Source organism: Urtica dioica, chromosome 4 (genome assembly GCF_054948205.1).
Source record: "Urtica dioica subsp. dioica isolate 48M chromosome 4, U.dioica_male_clone48M_v1_H2, whole genome shotgun sequence".
NCBI lineage: Eukaryota > Viridiplantae > Streptophyta > Magnoliopsida > Rosales > Urticaceae > Urtica > Urtica dioica.
The window spans coordinates 44,696,311-44,719,294 of record NC_142759.1 but is presented as its reverse complement, the minus strand read 5'-3'; the positions used below and the strand labels follow the sequence as shown (position 1 = coordinate 44,719,294).

The following is a 22,984-nucleotide window of genomic DNA, read 5'->3' as shown; positions in this document are numbered from 1 at the left end:
TGGAGGGAGTATTGAGGAGGATCAGTGACGATTCGCTGTCGTTTCATGGCTCCCTTAACGGTAAGGGGATAAACGACAAGTAGTTTGACTTATCACTTCATTACGTGGGAGGGATTGATTGATTCGATTATATATATTTTGAAGGGAATTACATGTCTTAATCATTTCATTTTGGATGTGATTATGGCCACACACACACACAGAGATAGAGATGTTCCTTTAAATGATCTTATATTTACATGTTTTCCAATTCCATGTACGGCAGGAAAAAATTCTGCTGTAACATTTTTTTTTTCTTCTTTTTTAATAATTCTTTTTAATTTTTGGATTACTTATATTTGCTTTTGTATCTTAGATATCCTAATTTAATTGCTTTAGATACTGGCATTACTCATTTTTATGGTATGGTTAAGGTTGTGTTTATTAATATTTATCAATGTCGTCTTAGAGAAATGTACTTATGTATGAAAATCAATCTGCTTGAAGTGAATTTTTTATTCATTAATTTTTATGAAGCGACGTGGCTATGCTATTATTCTTTATAATATATTCTATATCTAATTGAATCTTATTTTCATCTGCAGTCATTTTTTTTTGTCACATGGCTTGGCAAAAATATGAGAAAAAAAAAGCTGTTGCTTGGTAGAGACAAGAGTATTGGATTCCATCAAAATCACAGAGATATTGTGTGGGAATTGAAGGGACAATTATAAAATAGGTTGTAGTGGTTGTCTCCTACGAGGGCAACGATGAAACCAATAATCCCGATAATCCCATCCCACACTCATAAGATTACAAGATGGGCATTTTTTTAAACTGTTACATAAGATTGGTGTTATTGATATTGTTTATTAAACTGTTACATCAGATTGGTGTTATTGATATTGTTCAATAAGATGTTATAGGAATATGTTACCTGGTGAGATTATTTGTTTCCCAAGTTATCTTGGCCTTTTCAATTAGCGGCTCTATCGTCATTATCTTATTTTTTTTCCTTCCACATCATCTTTAATATTGATTGATAATATGATATGATGCCGTTTCATTCCAATAATAATAATAATAATAATAATAAAAAGAAGAATATTGTAATCTAGATACAATATAACTGCTAAAACTGGGTCTTGGGACCTATATAGGGCAGGTTGATTATACGATCTTTACAGAGCAGACTACGTGATCATATATGAAATGAAAAATGAAAGAGACATTATTGGATTCAACCTGTGAAGGAAAAAAATAATTTAAAAAAAAAAAAAAAAAAAAAAAAAACCAAGTTTCCAACTAATCCAGAACTTGTCAATAGCAAGCTGGGAGTTTCAAAAAGTTGTTTGCAGAATCAGCCTGGTTGTCCTTTCTTTCCTTCCTTTGATAAATAAGGATTTACTTCTTCATTTCTGGTAACTTTTGTCCTTTCTTTCCACTATATCCTGAGCGCTGTATCTTTGGTTTAGTCCAGAATTTTCTCTCCAGTTGAGAACAAGTTCCAGACTAGTGTGCCGATGAGGTACAGTACAACCGAGACTTTGAATACATCGTCCCAAGTACCTGGAAAAAAATATATAACAAGTATAATAAAGTGAACACATAATTCATTAACTAGTTAATTCAGACATTAACTCATACCTCGTTGCAATATGAACCCAGTTGCGGCGGTACCAAAGACACCTGCTAGAACCCCGGCTGTATTTGATAGTCCAAGTAACACTCCCTGTAAATTAGTGTTTGTTAGCTTGTAGTTAAGATTCTAGGGTACATGGAACCGTAAAAGATAGTACATAGTTAAGGGGTAAAATCAGAATAACTAGAAATTACCATTACTATTTGTCTATGAATGGAAAATGGGACATAGTATGAAAAGGCATTGTATTCAGTTTATCCTGTTTTCTAGTAGCAAAATCAATGAGGTTCCTATCAATTGTATAGAACAAGTGAAATACTTTCGAATAATTAACCAATTCTTATTTAGAATAATGAGAACTCACAGCATAGCGTGGTCCAATGTCTTGGTGATTGGAATACAGACCGGATTGTGAGAAGGCATCAGATCCCTGAAAAAGGTAGAGCATTGAGGTTTGAAGAATAGGGTTATCAAAAAAATCTAATTGTATTTTTTTTTAAGGTGAATTATGTTAATTTAATCATTTTATTTAATGAGCCTTGTATCAAATTTAAAGTTTCACTTTATAGTACGATGGTTTTGTAAACTAGACTGAAAAAGCTAGACCGACCAAAAAAGGTAATTATTGTACAATATTTGGTACCTGACTGCATGCCATGCATAGTACAGCCATAGCAGGAGTCTTGACATGGCTCAGCTGTGTAAGAAAGAAGGCTGGCCCAAGAAACCCAATTGATTGCATGATCTACAAAATGAAAGGGGTTTCGTGATAAATTAATTAGCATGCCACGGATTTGTGAAACCTACAATCAATGTACAGATCCAAATCTCTATAGATAATGTTTAGATGTTATTCGTAAAACATTGTCTGCTTTCACTGTGAAAAGAAAGAAAAAACTGTATTTCCTTAATCTGTGTCGGGAAGTTAATTATTGCTAGCAAAAAAATCCTTGCCTTACGAACTGCCGTTATGGAAAGGCCTCTGCTCACAAGTGTATCTGCAATCCAACCTCCTATGTTTGCAAATACGGCCATCGTCAACCATGGCAACACACAGAGAAGGCCAGATTCAGTGAGATTAAACTTCAAAACCTGTGGGAGAAAGACAGAGATTTAAAGAGACATCTTTCAATTTAAGAAGCAAGATAAAGATATAGACAGACGGATTTACCAAATATGGATTCAATCTAACCAGCCAAGTACGGCGTCTTTCTTTCAATAATTATTTTGAAGTCTACGCATAAAGAATATGGGTATGTATTGTTTGCCAAAAGATTACTAAAAGTACCTGGTTGTAGTATGTGGGCATCCAAGTCAAAAGAATAAAGGTCCCCCAATTATGGCAAAAGTGGGAGATAATTAGAGCCCATACAGGCGGCTTTGATAAAATTAACTTCCATGGTATGGAAGTAACAGGCTCCTTGGATACATTACCGTCCAAAATCACTTTTTTCTCTTCCACACTCAGGCCCGGATCTTCTTTTGGGGAACTGTATGCCTGAGGATTAGTCGATAAGAAGGAACGAAAAAAATTATGAGTTTATTGTCCCCGGCATAATATGTCAACCGTGCTCAATATCAGTTACTTCAGAATATTGAAAAACAGGGACAGCATACATTTCTTAGCCAAAGTGCGAACCAGATACTTCCAAGGGAGCCAAAAGAGTAAAACACAGATGGCCATCCAAACTTGTTGATCAAAGCAGGAGAAAAGGCGAGCCCAGTTACGGAACCAAGATACATGCCACTGTAAACAAGTGCTAAAGATCTGCTTCTCTCCGACACTGGAATCCACTTCGAGAGTATGTTATTCATAGCAGGCATGGCAACACCCTGTGCGTAGAAACATGATTTGCTCTTAGTATTAGCTGACCAGGCTACAGAAAATGCTTGAAGATCTACTTGGAACAAGCAGTGAAATCTACCTCACCGATCCCCATGAAAGCTCGCATTACAAGCAGAAAAGGAAGCCCGAGTCTCGCAGCAATGGGTGTCAAAATCGTTGCTATCGACCACCAGACAACTCCGAAACCCAATACTAGCTTTCCACCAATTTTATCTGCCCATATGCCTCCAAGAATCTGCATGCAGGTACATATGCTTAGCACGTCAAACACAACTCCAAGGAGATCAATAATGAACAGGTATCGAGTGAAATACCTGGGTAAGTAGATAGCCCCAGAAAAATGAGGACTGAATCAGTCCAACCGTTGCACTGTTCCAGTTGAATTCCTTGGACATCGGGAGTATTGCAATACTCATGTTTACCTACGAGAAACCAAGAGGAAAACTTAAAACCATTTGAGATAAACAAGCATACAGCGGTAAGAGAGAACAATCTGATTGCGGATAAAGCCAAAGAATCACTCACGCGATCCATGTTGCATAATAGGAAGGCTGCGAAGCAGAGGATCACAATCACCCAGCGCTTAGGAAATTGCTGACCCGAAGAAGACGCTCCTTCAACCAAGACGGCTTCGCCCGAGGCGCCCAGTTCCACCTTCGCATTCTTCATTTCATCGTCCTCGGACTTATAATGGGCACGGATTCTGTTGATCCTGACATTCTGGGAATTTAGAAACAGTTCGCACCGACTCCGAGCGCTGCAGAATGGATTCCGTGAAAGACAGCTCTCACACTTTTCAGTCCCTGCTCTTTGCCTGGAGATGCTGGTAAGACACCTTTTACTCGGTTGCAGAGATATCATCAGTGGCCGGTCATTTTCATGGAAGGCTCTTCTTGACTTCAGAGAGGTGCGAAACGTCGAACCATTACACTGTGGGGTTGGGGTGGGCAAGAAGTTATGCCGCGACCGCGCTCTCTGCTGCGAAACACCCTGTTTTGCGGTACACACTTTCCCTGCCATAAACAAGTAATTCTCAAGCAAGTATATAAAAAGCAAGGATCTTAGAAAACATGATCATAACTGTCCAACTAGATTGAAACTCAGAAAATCGTTAAATCTATAATATCGGCATTTATTGAGCCGAAACAGGATTGTAAAAATTAACAATTCTTAGTCTCTTATAATATCGGGAGAAAAGCTTGGGCTTAAAAACACAAGCGAAAGACTACCGCAGATTGATCATTGAATTGCTTAATCGCAAAAAACACATCCACATGCAAAAGTAAAATTGCACTCTCTTCTTGATAATAATAATAATAATAATAAAAACTACATGCAACTACTAAATCTATCTTCTTGAAAAAGTCCTCAGACAAAGCCAAAAAAAAAAAGAAAAAAAAAGGACAATATGCAGTGAAATTGTGTAGCTGATTATAGACATGCAATTTTCTTCAGCAGATTCACACACATACACACGAACAGGCGAGACAAACAAAGCATATGAAAAACGTACTTTGACAACGGATAAACACTTTTAGAGCATGCAAAACATATATGTTTTAGAACAAAACACATGATTCGATAAATTTACCAAAAAATCATATCCAAAACCAGCATCGAAGAACTCGAAAAACTGCAGAAAAAGGGAAAGAAAAATGAACTGTCAAACTTATAATTGAACTGGAGTAATACCTGAGCCGATGAAAGAACCGAAATTCCGGTTCGAAATCAAGCCACCGATAGCCATTTTCGTTCCTTTTGGGAGTGAAGAAGAAGAAGATGATGAGCTTCGAAACTGAGAAATGAGCTGAGAGAGAGCTATTTATAGTCGATGAACTTCAGAGCTCCAAATCCTCGATTACGACGCCATTTTTAAGCTCAATTCTCTCCAAGTGTCAGACACTAAGAAGAGGATAACCAATGGCCTTTCCTTCTTTCAAATTTTTGGTCGAAATTTTTCGCTTTCATTTTTATTTTTATTTATGGTAGTTTTATCCATTGCCTCTGATCTAAGCATAATAGTCCTTGAACTGTCTTATATCACAAATTAGTCCCTTGATAGTTAATTCACAACTAGTAACACAAAATATGACTGGAACTTTTTATTTTACTGATTTATTACTGAACAACCAGTATGACTTATTCAGTAATTAATTCAAGTGTTATTTTTATGATTTTATGCTACCTGAGTTAGAATTCAAGTATAATAATTGAGCTGAATGTGGAAAGTAATGGGTTATCATGTATAGGTGTTAGGGAACTAGATTGCAAATGAAGTAGTACAATATTAAAAGTTCAATAGCTTGAATTAAATTTCCTTAAAAAATTAGGGCTCATTTGTTTCTGAAATGTGATTTTGAGCTCGAAACTAGATAAGCAAAATATATAGCTACCTTATCAGTTTTACACAAAACCAGGGACCTAGTAGAAACTTTTATTTATATTATATGTGATACTTTATTCCGAAAGCGGGAAGAATACTGGGTGTCGTTAAAACCGAAGGGAGGAAGGTCATGGAGCTGCCACGTGGCACGTCATCCCTGCTATTGTTTGGTTCTGGAAAAGAATAAGGTCAATACTAATGAATACCCCTCTACGCACGTTTAATTACCGTAGATTTAGTGGGGTGTATTGGCGAATTACTGAGGGAGAAGGGTGTTTTCGGTAGAAGAAAGCGAGGAATTCAACGGTGTTATAGTATGACTATTGAGCCGTTTCTTTCAACGTTGCTCAAGTTACAATCGAAAGCCAACCGGACAATTAAAATTGACCGGAAAAGCGATGAAAAGTACAACGTGTATTCTCATATATATTTTTTTATCAATATTCATGACCACGCATTTTTAGGCCACGTGGAATATCCTAGAACGTGCAACTGGATGGTGGCCAGTAACAAATTCATTTTGAGCAAGTAGACATAAGTGGGCTTTTTGGTTGGCGCTCATCCCGGGCACTAGGTACGGAACTTGACAGAAATTGTTAATCTTCGGTTAACGACAGTACTATTTCCGAAAGAGTACCCAACGGAAAGTACACTTCCGACAGTGTATCGAAAGTGATAAGAGTTAGAAGGAAAAAAAATCAGACCTTATTACCGTTAGCAATGTGAATACGTTATTTGCCTTAAATCATGATTTCTGTCATTCAATCGCAACTATTAAAAATGTTTATGTCTGGTAGATCAACGCATGTAACTTTCAAAACTATTGAGCGGAAGGCAAGAAATGAAATGAGAATTGGAATTTACATTTTCGATAAGGACTAAAATTTTGGGTTTTAGCTACTGGAAGCTTTCGGTTCCAATAAGCATCGGAAAGGCACACCAACGGAACCGGAACTTCTGTTTGCTACCAATAACCAGGATGAGTTGGCAGAAACCATGAAATTGTAGCCGGTTATAAAAATAGGAAAATTATGGAAACAATACGTTTGGTGTAATGTTTTAAAATAAGAGATTTGTTAGTGGTTAGTGTTGCGATAAATTCACACACGCAAGTGTACATGTCGCCCAAGTAATATAATTATGGAAGTGATGAGTGTCGAATCTACAAGAACTTGAAGAATTAGCGATTTTATTCTAACTTTCATTCCAAAGAAAAGTGGATGTGGTTTGGTACGAATAACGAAATTAAACAAAACTAAAACAAGATTAATCATGAATTTTTCAATAAAAGAAAAGTAGGGATCACGACTTCACCGGAACTAACTAGGTCGGGGGTTTCGGGTTCGAACAACAATATCTACTACTATGGATGCTAATCTCACATTATCAAAGATATCCACTAGCAAACCTATGTAATTGACGGATTGTTATTCTCTCGACCTCTAATTCTATTAAAACAATTACACACAAAACGATAAGAGTTCAAACGACAACACAATTGCCTAGAGTTTTCTACTAAGTGTAAAGAGCAAACTTTTGTATCACTCGTATGGAAAATATTGAACGAGCTTTTGAGAAACGAGCTTCCGTTGTTGCAAATGAATCTATTGATTTTAGAGAAATAATCTAATGGGTATATTGGAATTAAAGAAAATATATTTAAGGTTATGTGAAAATTTCAGAACGAGTGAATGAAGTTTCGAGTTCGTCTTGAACGAGAATTATTTTTCGAGGGGAATTCCATAATGTTGGAATTGATCTAGGATTAAGAAAAATTTATCGCTTCTAGCAAGCAGCGGAAAACAAAAATTTTCTTTAAACAAGTAAAACCGATTTTTACTAACCTAGACAAAGAGTAAACACATGTTATTTTAAAATAAAAACTAGAATTAATGACATTTTTGGCCCCTCGTCTTTGACCTCTTTAACACCTTGGTCCCTGATTAAAAAAACTTGCAATTTTGGCCCATTATGATAGTCATTTTTTCACTTTCAGTCCTTCTGTTAGCATTGTTGTTAAAATTGATTGAAAATTCTCACGTGTAAAACAAAAAAAAGGAAATTATCAGAATACCCTTACCTATTCTACTTCCTAATTATTGTTAATAGATAAATAAATAAATAAATCTTCTCAATCCTCCCCCACCACTACCGCCATTAAAATAAATCTTCAGGACCTGGGTCGCCTGGTACGCGTCCAACACTCGTCGATTCTCCCGAGCGACTCCTCCGCGGCCCGGCCCCACTTCCCGCCCTCTCAGAGCCGTCGATTCCGACCGGACTCTCCTCTTGCCCGATGAGACTCTGCTCAGAATCCTCCCCCGGCTTCCGAGCTCTCAGAGAACCGCGAACTCGCTCGTCTGCAAGAGGTGGCTCGGCCTCCAGGACCAGCTCACCCGATCGCTCAGGCTCGCCGATTGGGGGTTTCTTCAGTCCGGGAGACTGACCTCTCGTTTCACGAATCTCACCCACGCCGATCTGATTCCCGGCTCTCTGGTCGCGCCTCGAAGCTCGGAGGTTCTCCTGAGCCACAGGCTTCTCACGGCTCAAACAAACCCCCAATTCTCAATCCTCACTAAATCTTCTTCTTCTTCAAACACTCAAACCAAGCCTCTCATCAATAATCTCGACGATGGCTGTCTCATGCACATATTCAGCTTTCTCTCTCCCATCCCTGGTAAAGTCCTCGTTTTCTTTTTCCCCTCTCCATTTTCATTTTTAGGGTTTCTCTTTTTTTCCCTAATATGCTTGACCTACCTACATACAGAGTAATGGATTGAATTTTCTTAATTTTTTTTATTCATATACGAAAAAGGAAATCGAATGCATGAGAGAAGGTTTAAAATTGACCTTAAGCTTCGTAACTTAGGATAGCTAAAGGCTCGATTTTGATGGGTAGAAGATGACTAAATTAGGTTACAATAGTGTTCTCTAGAAGATGAGAAATAAGTTGCCCGAGCTTGATGATCTTTATTTCAGTGATGGTGAACTTTTTTCCAACACAAGTTATGTTATGCTAAAGCCAAACCAATACCTCAATTTGATATATAATAAGCTCTTCTTCTCATTATCCTTTAATCACGATTCTCGTGCTTAATTTTTTTTGCAACTTCTCTTTACATCAGGTAGTACTGAATAAAAATGGATATTAATAAGTAAATAGTTGGTGACAAGAGAGTGGAAAAAAAATATAAAAGTCCACCTCGAAAAAAAATATTGGGTCGAGCAATAGGCCGTTTTCTCGATTTTTCACTACTTTGTTTCTTGAATTTGCACGGCATGAAGTTGTGGGGTGGGGTTTTTACTGGTCTCTAATTAATTATCAGTTTTGAACTTGTAATTGGCCGAATGAGAAATTTCGGTCCCAACTGGAAGATGGGAGTGACAGTTCTTTCGTTGAATGAGTTAGGATTATTAGTACTGGGAATGCTGGTTTTCGGTGCTTCTTGAGAAGAAGCTGTATTGGCTTAATCTTTTGAGTGATGTCGACGGAGAAGCAACGTGAGAGAGAGAAGAAGAAGATATTTTTATTTTTTTATTTATTTTTTATTTTATTAATTTTAATTGTAATATGATTTGTTTTTTAATTTATTATTAAATTACGATTTTGTCCTCATTTAAAAGGCACGTGATACGCACATGATCCATTTTTCATCCGTTTTGACGGTTTTTTTAACAGAATGACTGAAAGTGAAAAAATGACTATCATAATGGGCCAATATTGCAGGTTTTTTTAATCAGGGACCAAGGTGTTAAAGAGGTCAAAGACGAGAGGCCAAAAATGTCATTAATTCTAAAAACTATCTAAGAGAAATTACACGTTTACTAACCTTTATGTAGGTTGATCGTTGAGAAGCTTGTGGAGGTTGAATTGCGCGTCTCCCCGCGCAGCTCGTCTTTCTTCGTTCTTCGGGAACTCGAGTAACCACGAAAGTTTCTATCACATAAATCACTCGAGGTAAAAAAGAATTAGTGTCTGGGCAGTTCTAAACACGACGACTCAAGAACAAGTCTTAGAGTCAAAGAGCTAAAACAAAACTCTAGGTCAAATGTGGACCTAGGTGCCAAAACAAACGAAAAGGGTTAGAGACAGAGAGAGGGGGTGGCCACTTTCTAGAGAGAGAAGCTCTCAATCTCTAAAATTGTGGGATGAGAAACAATGAGAATGAGGGCTCTATTTATAGGAGAAGGATTACCTTCAAAAGGTAGTTTCCTCTTCTCTATATAATATCACATATTCATGAGCAAATATTTGCTCTTCCTTCCTTATTCCACACGTCCAACTCCTTCTAGAACGCATTGGATTTGTTTCCTCTTGTGCTTCTCCCTTAGCCTTGGCCGCCCATTATAGTTTCCTCATAGAGGAAATTTGTTTCCTTTTTTTTTCTTTTGGCAAGTATCTTCATACATCAATGCACAAAATAAATCCTATCTCTCCCTTGGTATGGACGGTTTCTTAGGGCTAATAGAACATGTTTCTAGATGTCTTATTTATTCATGACAACACAAGAAAAGCCCATTAAGAATTTTCACATAAAATTCATGAAATGAAAATCAAACCTCAAGGCCCAATATTTCTCAATATGGCCGAGTGTTTTACTTCAATTGTCATCATATGACAATGTCAAAAAATTTATTTATTGACACTCATACCATCCCATGTCCAAAAGGACAAAAATACCCTTTAGACAATATTCGTAAAACTTGTCTAGTTCTTGTTTTGACTTAGCTTCTAGTTTAACTAATCCTATTCGAAATGACTTGTGATAGTGACCTCATGGATCCAAATGAACAAAGCTTGAGCTAACATACTTGGACTAAAAAATTCACAAACTTTTTCCAAGTTTAGCTTAATGTCAATTGACTCCACTAAAGAGTTGACATTGAGAATCTCTCAGTTCAAATGAATTTATTTTATACTCAAGAATTCAACTTAATTGTGATGAGTGGATCCACTGAATATTATCTATGTTTACCCTTCATGAATATCATCAGCTAGATGAGATTTACAAAATTACCATTTTACCCTTCTGGCTGTTATTTCCTCAACTCCTTTGTTGCTTGTGAATAAGTTAGAAACAATATATTGACGAGGAGCTAACAAGTCACATTGATTCATCCAAAAGAGTCATGGCTCAATTTGGATACTGGCCAGTTCATTTATACACATTCCAAGGAACAAAGCATGATGTGATATACATTGCATTTCAGCAATCTTGTACATGAATTCCATATCTATGAGATTTCACAAAGTTACTCATGACATCTTCGTAACTTAGTACTTCACCAATAGGTCATGTTTAGAATCACATAGTGAATCCGAATTCTGACTTTCTCAAATGAGAATACGTAAGCTATGAAATTGCATTTCTCATTTCATAATTGAGGTAAGCACGATGAAATTCATACATAGTGACTTCGAGACATAAGAGGTTAAATGGTTTGTTCTTATTCTGTCTCTAGAAGTGCACAGGTCAATTCAGTACCTTCAGAAGATACCTAGAAGAACTATAGAGTCTTCAACTCTCTATGCCCTATAACCAGACATCATAGATTCGTCTAACAATCGTACTGAGATCAATAGTACTTTGATCCTTAGATTGTGAATATATTGTTTTAAGCAAACCATGAAGAGTTTGTTCATTCATATCTATATTTGTCTCTTCATATGTTGTTAGGTTTGTTTAAGGACTAATGACTATAGATTATCATAAAGCTTCAAACAAACAAGGAAGAATGAATGAATGTTCAACTTTTATCAATAATTCAGCAGTTACAAGCAAGAGTTTTCGTGAGACTTTATTACATCAAATGTACATAAGGAAAGACTACTACTCTTCTTGTGGGCACCATTGACAACAAACTCCAACTTGAATCAAAGAAGATGTGAGTAGTCCTTCATGCCTAATCCCTCTCGATGCTGGTCGAAGACCTTGTTCGCTAGGGCCTTCGTGAATTGATCTGCCAGGTTGTCCACCATTGAGATCTTCTTCACCAGCACGTCTCCGCGCTACACGATCTCTCGAATCAAATGGTATTTCCTCTCAATATGTTTAGAGCGCTTATGGCTTCGAGGTTCCTTTGAGTTAGCGACAGCCCCACTATTATCACAATAAAGGGTCATGGGCTCGTCGACGTTTGGAACAACTTCCAAATACTTAAGGAATTTTCTAAGTCATACAGCCTCTTTGGATGCTTCACAAGCAGCCACATATTATGCTTCCATTGTCAGCAATGCAAGATTGCTTAATACTCCTCCACACGACAGCTCCACCATTAAGGATGAACACAGATCTCGAAGTGAATTTCCTTGAATCGTTTTCCCCTTGAAAATCGGAGTCGGTATATCCCGTCATAGTCAGGTCAGTACCTGAATATGTAGGCATCAAGTTCCTAGTTCTCCGAAGATACTTAAGAATATGCTTAACATCAATCAAGTGCTCGGGTCTAGGGTTGGTTTGAAAACGGCTAACTACGCCAACAGCGAAGAAGATATCTGGCCTAATGCAAAGCATAGCATACATGAGATTTCCTATGGCTGAGGCGTAAGGAATTTTTCTCACGTCCTTGATCTCTTGTGCAGTCTTGTGAGACTGATCCATATAGAGTGAGACTCCATGCCTAAATGGTGTTTGGCCCTTCTTGGAGTCTTGCATCGAGAAGCGATCCATCACTTTATCAATATAAGATGCTTGAGAGAGCGACAGAGTCCGGTTCTTCCGATCTCGAAAGATTTGGATCCCCAGAATGTACGCGTCTTCTCCTAGATCCTTCATATCGAATTGCTTTGTTAGCCAGATCTTAACCTCAGATAACTTACCCACATAATTACCTATGAGTAATATATCATCGACATACAGTACCAGAAACACAACTTTGTCTTCGTGTATTAACTTGTAAACACATGGCTCATCTATTGACTGCTCAAAACCGAAGCTCTTCACAATTTCATCGAATCTAATATTCCATGACCTAGATACTTGCTTTAATCCATAAATGGACTTAAGCAACTCACATACCTTGGTCTCTTGACCTTCTTCCACGAAATCGTCTGGTTGAGCCATATAAATGTGCTCGTCAAGATTACCATTCAAGAAGGCAGTCTTGACCAATGTTTAAAATATCGGCGATATATCCCCATTTTTTGAACTCTCGGTAAAATATCTTCAATAAACGTTATCGTTTTATAATTTATCGACAAAATATCGTGATATATCACCGAGTTTTGAAAATATCGCGATTTTTTGGATAGTATAAAACATGAAAAAATCGGACTTTTTTTTAAAAAAAAATATCGTCATTCTTCTACCCGTGCAATATCGTTAGACGCATGCCATTTTTTATGCCCTATCGAGGATTATCGGTGAGAAAGCTATATATCCGTGCAATATCGTCCGGCGAAGAAGGATTTTTATAGAGTATCACCGATATATCCGGATATTTCCCTGGTAAGTATATAAAGCTCAGATATTTTGAAGGAACTTATTTTTAAGTTTTTTTTTTCGTTTTTAGATAGATTTAACTCAAGATTTGTTGAAAATTTTTGCATATTTCAAATTAGTATATGAATATCTTTCAGATGCCCAACTTTTTTAAAGTTCCGGCGAGTTTTCCATTTTTTCGGCGACCCGCCACCCAAATTGACGACGGCCGGCGACTTTTCGGGCGACTTGAAAATTTCCAGAATCTTCATTTAAACGAGGTTAGTGTAAAAATTATGTTATTGTAGAATTTAGGATATTTCGACATGTGAATTGGAATTTATTATTGTGGACGAGAATATGAGAAATTGAAATTCGCTAATATAAATTGTGATTTTAGGAAATTCAAATCAAAACTTGTGATTGTGATTGTGATTAAGAAATTACGAATTATAAATTGTGATATTGTACGAGTGAATTAGAATTTATGATTTTGGATGGGAATATGTGAAATTGAAATTTGCCGATATAAATTGTGAATCAAAACTTGTGATTGTGATTGTGAATCGTGATTAAGAAATTGTGAATTATGAATTGTGATATTGTGGTTGTGAATTTTTTATTACAAAAATGACTGACGAAAGGGCGAGAAAGTGTTTTTCATAATTTGAATTTCAAGACATATATATATATATATATATAGTTGTTTAAAAATATTTATTTGTTATGGGATTTCTGTCGATATATACGTCGGTAACCGATATATCATCGATATATCAATGATATCATCGGTAGTCGGTATTGAATTTGTTATAGAATATCCGTCGATACTTGATATATCCGTAAAATCAGAACTTTGGTATGGATATCGGTAACGATATTTTAAACATTGGTCTTGACATCCATTTGCCAGATCTCATAATCGAGGGCTGCAACTATGGATAGAAGTATGCGGATGGATTTAAGCATCGCGACTGGCGAGAAGGTTTCTTCATAGTCAATCCATTCTTTTTTGGTATAACCCTTAGCCACTAGTCGTGCTTTGAACTTCTTGACGTTCCCATCTGGACCTCTTTTCTTCTTGTATATCCACTTACACCCTACGGGTTTAATCCCTTCGGAAAGGTCTACAAGTTTCCAGACTTTGTTGACATACATCGAGTGCATTTCAACTTTCATGACATTAAGCCAAAGGTTTGATTCAGAACCAGCCATTGCATGGCTGTAGGAAGCAGGGTCATCCACTACGTCGAAGTACTACTTGACGAGGTTCTGATGAGTTAGGTTGTGTTTCAGTTGGGGTAAGAACAGTTCTTACAGATGAGGTAGAAGCATCCTCACCCTGTTGGAATTGATCTTGGGTTTAAGAAAAAGTTTAACACTTCGAGTAAGCGGCGGAATTTTAAAAAATTTATTTTGACGAGTAAAACAATTTTACTAACCTAGACAAAGAGCAAGTACACGTAAATAAAAAACTATTATGAGCATAATAAATTTACTAAACTTTTTAGAAGCTTGAACGTTGAGAAGCTTTTTAGAACAAGTCTCAAAGTCGAAGAGCTAAAACCACTAGGTCATATGAGGACCTAGGTGCCAAAACAAAAATGAAAGAAAACTAGAGAGAGAGAGAGGAGTTCGGCCAAGTCTAGAGAGAGGAGCTCTCAATCTCTAAAACTTTGATGATTAAACAATGAGAATGAGGCCTCTATTTATAGGGGTGAGATTACCTTCAATAAGGTAGTTTCATCTTCTATAGAATATCACATATTCATGAGCAAAATTTTCCTTTTTTTCCATAGAGTCACACGGCCATAATGCCTTCTAGAAGGCTTGGATTTGTTTCCTCTTTTGTTCCCTCCTTGCTTGTTGGTCGAATTCTCTCCTTCCTTGTGGAGGAAATTTGTTTCCTATTTTTCTTTTGGCAAGTATCTTCATACATCAATGCAAAAAATAATCTCCCTTTTTCTTTGGGTAATGGGCGGCCAAGAGGCTCTCTAGAAGGAGCTTCTAGAAGCTTCTTCATTTGTTCATGACAACATGAGAAAGGCCCATTAAGAATTTTCAATAAAACTCTTATGAAATGAAATTAATCCACAAGGCCCAAATAAACTATCTTGACCGAGTGGATGTTGTCATCAAATGACCATGTCAAAAAAGTTATTGACATTCATTTCATCCTATGTCCAAAAAGACAAAAATACCCTTTTGACAATTTTCGTAAAACTTGTCTTGTTCTTGTTTTGACTTAGCTTCTAGTTTAACTATTCCTACTCGATATGATTTGTGATAGTGACCTCATGGATCCAAATGAACGAAGCTTGAGCTATATACTTGGACTCAAAAGTTCACAAACCTTTTCCAAGTTAAGCTTAATGTCAACTGACTCCACTAAAGAGTTGACACTGAAAATCTCTCGGTTCAAATGAATGTATTTTCTACTCAAGAATTCAACCTAATTACAATGAGTGGATCCATTGAATATTATCTATGTTTACCCTTCATGAATATCATCAGCTAGTCGGGATTTACAAAATTACCATTTTACCCTTCTAGCTGTTGTTTCCTCAACTGCTTTGTCGTTTGTGAATAAGTTAGAAACAATGTATTGACGAGGAGCTAACAAGTCATATTGTTTCATCCAAAAGAGTCAAGACTCAATTTGGACACTGGCCAGTTCATTTATTCACATTCCAAAAAACAAAGCATGAGGTGATATACATTGCATTTCAGCAATCTTATACATGAATTCCATATCTATGAGAACTTCACAAAGTTACGCATGACATCTTCACAACTTATTAGTTCACCAATAGGTCCTGTTCATAATCACATAGTGAGTCCGAACTCTGACTTTCTCAAATGAGAATACGTAAGATGTGAAGTGGCATGTCTCATTTAAGGATTAAGGTAAGCACGATGTAATTCATACGTAGTGACTTCGAGACATAAGAGGTTAAATGGTTTGTTCTTATATTGTCTCTAGAAGTGCACTGGTTAATTCAATACCTTCGGAAGATACCTAGAAGAACTATAGAGTCTCCAACTCTCAATGCCCCATAACCAGACATCATAGATTCTCCTAACAATCGTACTGAGGTCAATAGTCCTTTGACCCTTAGATTGCGAATATATCGTTTTAAGCAAACTACGAAGAGTTTGTTCATGCAAATCTAATTTGTCTCTTCGTAAGTTGTTTAGTTTGTTTATGGACTAAAGACTAATGTTTTATCATAAAGCTTCAAACAGACAAGGAAGAATGAATGAACGTTTCAACTTTTTATTAATGAATATGAAATTATAAGCAAGAGTCTTCGTGAGACTTTATTACATCAAATGTACAAAATAAAGACTACAACTCTTCTTGTGGGCACCATTGACAACACACCCAACTTTTCTTCAAGCACAATTTTACTTCTAGGTTTTACATCTTTCATAAGTCATCCTCAAGGAAACGAGCGTTCGTGCTAACGAAAGTCTTTTCGTCCTCGAGACTATAGAATGTGAAACCTTTGGTTCTTTTGGATATCCAACGAACAGACATAATTCTGATCTACTAGCCAACTTGCTAGTCTTTTGCCTTAGCACATGTGCATGGCAACTCCAAATTCGGATGTGGCCTAGATTTAATTTACAGGGCCAGTCCATCGTTCGTAAGGAGTACCAGGAACCGCTTTAGACGAAACTTGGTTCAGAATGTAAGCTACTATTTTGAGGGCATATCCCCAAAAGGAAAGAGGGAGTGATGAGGTGTCTCCATTAGAGTTCGGTTCCATCTCTCTAACACTCCGTTTTGTTGAGGTGTGCCAAGTGCTGTAAGCTGAGAAGCGATACCTTCTTCTTTAAGAAAGTCATCGAACTCTCCAGACATATACTCACCATCTCGATCGGATCGAAGGGTTTTGATCTGTTTGCCAGTTTGCTTTTCCACTAAAGCTCGAAAGACCTTAAATACGTTAAAGGTCTCGGATTTGTGTTTGAGCAAATAGACAAAACCGTATATTGAGTAATCATCGGTGAAGGTAACGAAGTATTCGTATCCTTCCCTTTCCTGTATTGAGCGGACCACATACATCAGAACGCACAAGTTCCAGCAGCTCAGTGGCTCTTCCACCCTTAGCTGAGAAAGGTCGCTTAGTCATTTTTCCTTCTATACAAGATTCACAAGTAGGTAATGAACCTATTGCAGAGGCTTGGAGTAGACCGTCCCTCAAAAGTCTCTTAATCATGTCTAGACTGTTATGACCAAGTCTTAAGTGCCAGAGATATGTTGATTTTATTAGATCAGAGGAATCATAAAGTTTGATCTTTTTTTGCTCCCTAACTAGATCATTATCTATTTCAGTGTCTAAAAGAGAAGGTTGTGTGAGATAAAGGTAGAAAAGAGCATTCTTCATACATGCATAGTGACGAAAGAATTTGAAAAAGAAATACGAATTCCATTCTTTATAAACTTTAAACAATAATCTTGCTCAAAAAATCGAGCAACATATAGTAGGTTTTTCCCAAAGGAAGGAACATAATAAACATTATTCAAATTTAAAGTACGGTCTTCAATAGACAGCGTCACGGATCTCACAGCCTTCGTAGACACTAAGCTCCCATCACCCCATTTGAAGCAGAAGTCGCCTTCCTCTAAGCTTTTGCTTTTCCTAAAACCAGTCAAGGAGCAGCAAATATGGTTAGTAGTAGCGGAGTTAAGAATCCACGTTGATACATTATCAGTTACTAAGCAAACTTCGGTAATAAGTACAATACCTTTTTCCTTAGTCTTGAGGTAGGCAGGACAGTTCCTACGCCAGTGACCAGGTTCATTGCAGTGGTGGCACTTGTCGTTAGACTTTTCCACCTTAGGAACCCCTGGCGTCTTCTTCTTCTTTTGAACCTTAGGTTAGTTCTTCTTCTCGGATTTGCGAGGTCTCTTCTTAGATCCAGAGGTGGAGGCAGTAGCATGTACCTCTCCTTGAGTCCTCTTTTTCTTAGTGAGACACTCAGCGGTGTAAAGCTCCTTCATAAGCTCGGTAACAGTGTAATCTAACTTGTTCATTGAGTAGTTCAGCTTGAAGGTATCAAAAGACTCGGGTAGAGTTTCCAAGATCATATCTATTTTGGTCTCCCCATCAACCTCAGATCCAAGGATCTCCATTTCGTTTAGATAACTAATGATCAGCATCATGTGGTCTCTAATGGGAGTCCCAGCCTTCATGCGACAGTTCATAAACTGTCGGACCACTTGTTGCCTTGCTTGACACTCTTGCCCTCCAAAAATCTCATGGAGATTGTAGAGCATGTCGGCGGCAGTCTCGATGTTGTTGTTGTTGTAACACATTGTTCATTGATGCTAAGATATAGCACCTCGTAATTTCATCGGATCGGAGCCAGGCCGCCAAGATGTGTTTTTTCTCTTGTGCCGAATCATCATTCGTTTGAGGACAGGGGGTGGTAAGTACCCATTTGTGCTTGTCCACAGTAAGGACTATGTTGAGGTTACGTTTCCAGTCGATGTAATTTTCCCCTTCGAGTTTGTTCGAGGAAAGGATGGTTGAGAGACATTATGCTGAAAAGGTTGAAACAAGTTTATGATTAGTTTTATTGTTTAGGATTTAAGTTTGTTTAAGTTAATAGGATGAACAAGACAGGAAAAATCCAAAGGTGTTATGAATGAAATGACACTTTACTCCTTCGAGGGAAGGCCGCAACGAGTCTCATTTCATAAGTAAATGACTCATCATTAATGCATAGCCAAGATGTCAATACATCATATTTGACTAGCCACCTCATAAAAAAGTTAGATCACTCACATCCTTTTGCAAGGCCTCGAGGGAGAATTACTAGGGATGGAGTCTAAGTGTGTAACCAACCACTTAGTCCAAGAGATCGACTTTGAAAAACAATCCACCGAGGGGAATCCTTGTCTCATTATCTCACTCTCGGACGTATCTCATTTAACAATGATCAGAGCAAAGCGCCGTTGAGTACTCTCATTTAAGAGAGAGCCACGAGGATGACTCTTAGTCTGACGACAATTACACTTTTCATTAGTGTTGGGGATCGTGGGTTGTAAACAACAAGTATAACCCTCCCACTTAGTTTTTAAGAGTTGGCACATCGTCTCTTATAAGTTTTAAAACACATTTCCTAGTGCTTAAAGAGATAGAGTGGACTTCTAGAAATGAATCTTAGATCTTCATGTTCAAGGAAGAGCAGTGTTAGTGCATAAAGGCACAAGGTACATACTCGGACATTTTGCTATTTTCTATTCGAGAAAGTGCATGAGGGAAGTGTGAACTTCAATTCACTTGAACACTTGAAAGTTTAAGATTACACATCTTTATTATTTTGGCTTTTCTTCGAGGAGACCTCCCACTCAACTTTTCAAGAGCATATAGATTTTGAACATATGTGATATATATATAGTTTTGAAAACACATTGAAAAACATATATGATTTGGATGAATTTTTTTTTTTCAAGTTTCGAAAGTCAAAACGATTTTCAACAATCAAACTAGTTTTTAAAGAAATTCAATTCAAGTAAATTTTTCAAAAATCAAAACATTTTAATCTTTCACATTATGTTTATTATCTAATGAAAAACAATTTTTCTCAAGGAAAATTTCTCATTAGAGTTCTTTAACTCATGGAGTGGGGTCCGAAATCCGGAATTCAAAAATTCTAAAAACCTGGACTTTCGGAACAGCAGCGAACCTCGGAATAAAATCGCCATAATTGGCGGTTCCGACATCCTTTTGACCTAAAACTAACGACATTGGAAAGAGGACAAACGGACATTTAATTTGATTTAAGAATCATTAAATTTCGAATTCTGAGCAGAGAGTTATGCCATTTTTACCGTAGTTTTTTCTCGAGCTCGAAAAAAACTGGAAAGAATTAAAGTCCGGATTTGAGTACAAAAGAATCGAGTGTAACGGAACGTTTTAGAGAGTTGTTAAAGATTTTATATGTGTTTTATTAACATGGTAATAACATAGAATAAAAGTAAATAACAACAAACATAAAACAAAACGAGTGAACAAACAAAACTAGCAAGACAATATAACTAGTCATGAAATTACCCGAAATTTCTCAAACTTAATAAAACACGTTTTTCATTATGAAAAAACATAAAACTTCTAGAACTAATTCTAATGTGTTTTAATAACATCCCAAGGTCATATAAAATCAACATGATTTTTAATTTAAAGACATGAGCAATAAATTAAAAAAAAAACTAAGAAAACAATTCTAACTTGTCAAAAAATGAGCAATCTTTCGAAAACCATTTTCAAGCTCATAGTTTTAAGCACATGTACATGCTTAGCTTTGACCATAGCTCTGATACCATTTGTTGGAATTGATCTAGGATTAAGAAAAATTTATCGCTTCTAGCAAGCGGCGGAAAACAAAAATTTTCTTCAAACACGTAAAACCGATTTTTACTAAGCTAGACAAAGAGCAAGCACGTTATTTTTAAATTAAAACTATCTAAGAGCAATTAAACGTTTACTAACCTTAATGTAGTTTGATCGTTGAGAAGCTTGTGGAGGTTGAATTTCTCGTATCCCCATGCAGCTCGTCTTTCTTCATTCTTCAGGAACTCGAGTAACCACGAAAGTTTCTATCACATAAATCACTCGAGGTAAGAAGGAATTAATGTGTGGGCACTTTTAAACACGACAACTCAAGAACAAGTCTTAGAGTCGAAGAGTTAAAACAAAACGCAGGTCAAATGTGGACGTAGGTGCCAAAACAAAAACGAAAAGGGTTAGAGAGAGAGAGAGAGAGGGGCAGCCACTTTCTAGAGAGAGAAACAATGAGAATGAGCACTCTATTTATAGGAGAAGGATTACCTTCAAAAGGTAGTTTCCTCTTCTCCTTCTAGAAGGCCTTGGATTTGTTTCCTCTTTTGCTTCTCCCTTAGCCTTGGCCGCCCATTATAGTTTCCTCATAGAGGAAATATGTTTCCTCTTTTTCTTTTGGCAAGTATCTTCATACATCAATGCACAAAATAAATCCTCTCTCTCCCTTGGTATGGATGGTTTCTTAGGGCTTATAGAACATGTTTCTAGATGTCTTATTTGTTCATGACAACACAAGAAAAGCCCATTAAGAATTTTCACATAAAATTCATGAAATGAAATTCAAACCTCAAGGCCCAATATTTCTCAATATGGCCGAGTGTTTTAATTCAATTGTCATCAAATAACAATGTCAAAAAACTTATTTATTGACATTCATACTATCCCATGTCCAAAAGGACAAAAATACGCTTTAGAAAATTTTCGTAAAACTTGTCTAGTTCTTGTTTTGACTAAGCTTCTAGTTTAACTAATCCTACTCGAAATGACTTGTGACAGTGACCTCATGGATCAAATTGGACAAAGCTTGAGCTAACATACTTGGACTCAAAAGTTCACAAACTTTTTCCAAGTTTAGCTTAATGTCAACTAACTCCACTAAAGAGTTGACACTGAGAATATCTCGGTTCAAATGAATTTATTTTCTACTCAAGAATTCAACTAATCACTACTACAAATATGGGCATCAGGTGCGACAAAAGTCGCACCTGATGCCCACCGAGTCGCACCCGATAGTACTATCGGGTGCGACTTTAGGTGCGACATAGTCGCACCTAATAGTCCTCAACTAATACTATTGGGTGTGACATGTCGCACCCAATAGTATATACTATTAGGTGCGACACTATTGGGTGCGACTTATCGCATCTGAAGTCGCGCCTATTTTTCCGTGAGAAAGGAGGGAATTTGACTTTTGGGTGCGACATGTCGCACCCAATACCCTACCCGCCAACGTATTGGGTGCTACTAGTCGCACCCAATAGCCTACCCGCCAACTTATTGGGTGCGACCAGTCGCACCCAATACCCTTCCCGCCATAGTATTGGGTGCGACTAGTCGCACCCGATTCCCAATTTATTTTAAAAAAAATTTACAAATATTAGAATTAGAATATAATATTATTAGAATTAGAAATTAATATTAGAATTATAATAGAATTATAATTAGAATTAGAAATTAATATTTCATATTAAAATATTTTTAATATACAAGCAACTAATACGAGTTTGTTCGCTAATATAAAAATATACAAGTGCAACTATTTTCGTTGTTGCCTATAAAACTTATCTATAGAGGAATTTCCTCTTCCTCCAAATAAGTTGCCTCCGCGGCCACTACTGCTGCTTCCTCCTCGGCCATTGCCGCTACCGCTAGGACGATCACGCTGAAACTCCGCAGAACCTGGCGTTTCATTATCAGCCATTGCCGCTGATGTCGGCGTATGGGAAGCCTGAGTATGCATCTGTGTAAACAAAAGCAGCTGTTGCTGCATCTCTTCCATCTGCATTTGTTGTGCCGCCATTTGAGCTTGTTGTGCTGCCAACTGAGCTTGCAACTCGGTATACAGTACTGGATCGGCGCGTGACTGAGGTGACGAACCAGACGAGCTTCCATCTTGAGCTCGAGCCACACTCAAAGCCCCAACTGGTGTCGTGGGTCCTATCCCGACATCCCAATCACGGCGTGGCCCGAGAACGTCATGCATCGCATACTCCTCTGCGCGTTCGAGGCTCACCTCTTCGCCTCTCTCCTCCGCTTGTCGCAAAATATCTGCCACTTGGGCGTTGATTCGCGCCTTTACAAATAAACCAAATAAAATTATTATATAATTATTATTAAGTAATTAAATAAAATAACTTA

General features: G+C 37.2%; 1 protein-coding gene across 1 annotated transcript; it reads right to left on the bottom strand.

The window, feature by feature from the left end:
- Nucleotides 1–1,043: 1,043 nt before the first annotated feature.
- LOC149401592 (ascorbate transporter, chloroplastic-like) lies at nucleotides 1,044–5,427 on the bottom strand. The gene is made up of 11 exons (XM_089612468.1): nucleotides 5,160–5,427; nucleotides 3,993–4,480; nucleotides 3,782–3,889; nucleotides 3,547–3,702; nucleotides 3,239–3,454; nucleotides 2,910–3,119; nucleotides 2,576–2,713; nucleotides 2,265–2,366; nucleotides 1,986–2,051; nucleotides 1,627–1,711; nucleotides 1,044–1,548 (listed from the first exon to the last, which is right to left on the bottom strand). Exons 1-11 carry the CDS (start codon nucleotides 5,212–5,214, stop codon nucleotides 1,451–1,453), a joined length of 1,722 nt encoding a protein of 573 aa, XP_089468594.1. The 5' UTR covers nucleotides 5,215–5,427; the 3' UTR covers nucleotides 1,044–1,450.
- Between the last annotated feature and the right edge of the window lie 17,557 nt (nucleotides 5,428–22,984).

Coding starts and splice junctions, on each gene's coding strand:
- LOC149401592 (XM_089612468.1), bottom strand. CDS start 5,214: ATGGCTATCGGTGGCTTGATTTCGAACCGGAATTTCGGTTCTTTCATC. Junction 3,703..3,781: donor GGGGCTATCTACTTACCCAG/GTATTTCACTCG, acceptor ACCTGCATGCAG/ATTCTTGGAGGCATATGGGC. Junction 2,052..2,264: donor TATGCATGGCATGCAGTCAG/GTACCAAATATT, acceptor TACCTTTTTCAG/GGATCTGATGCCTTCTCACA.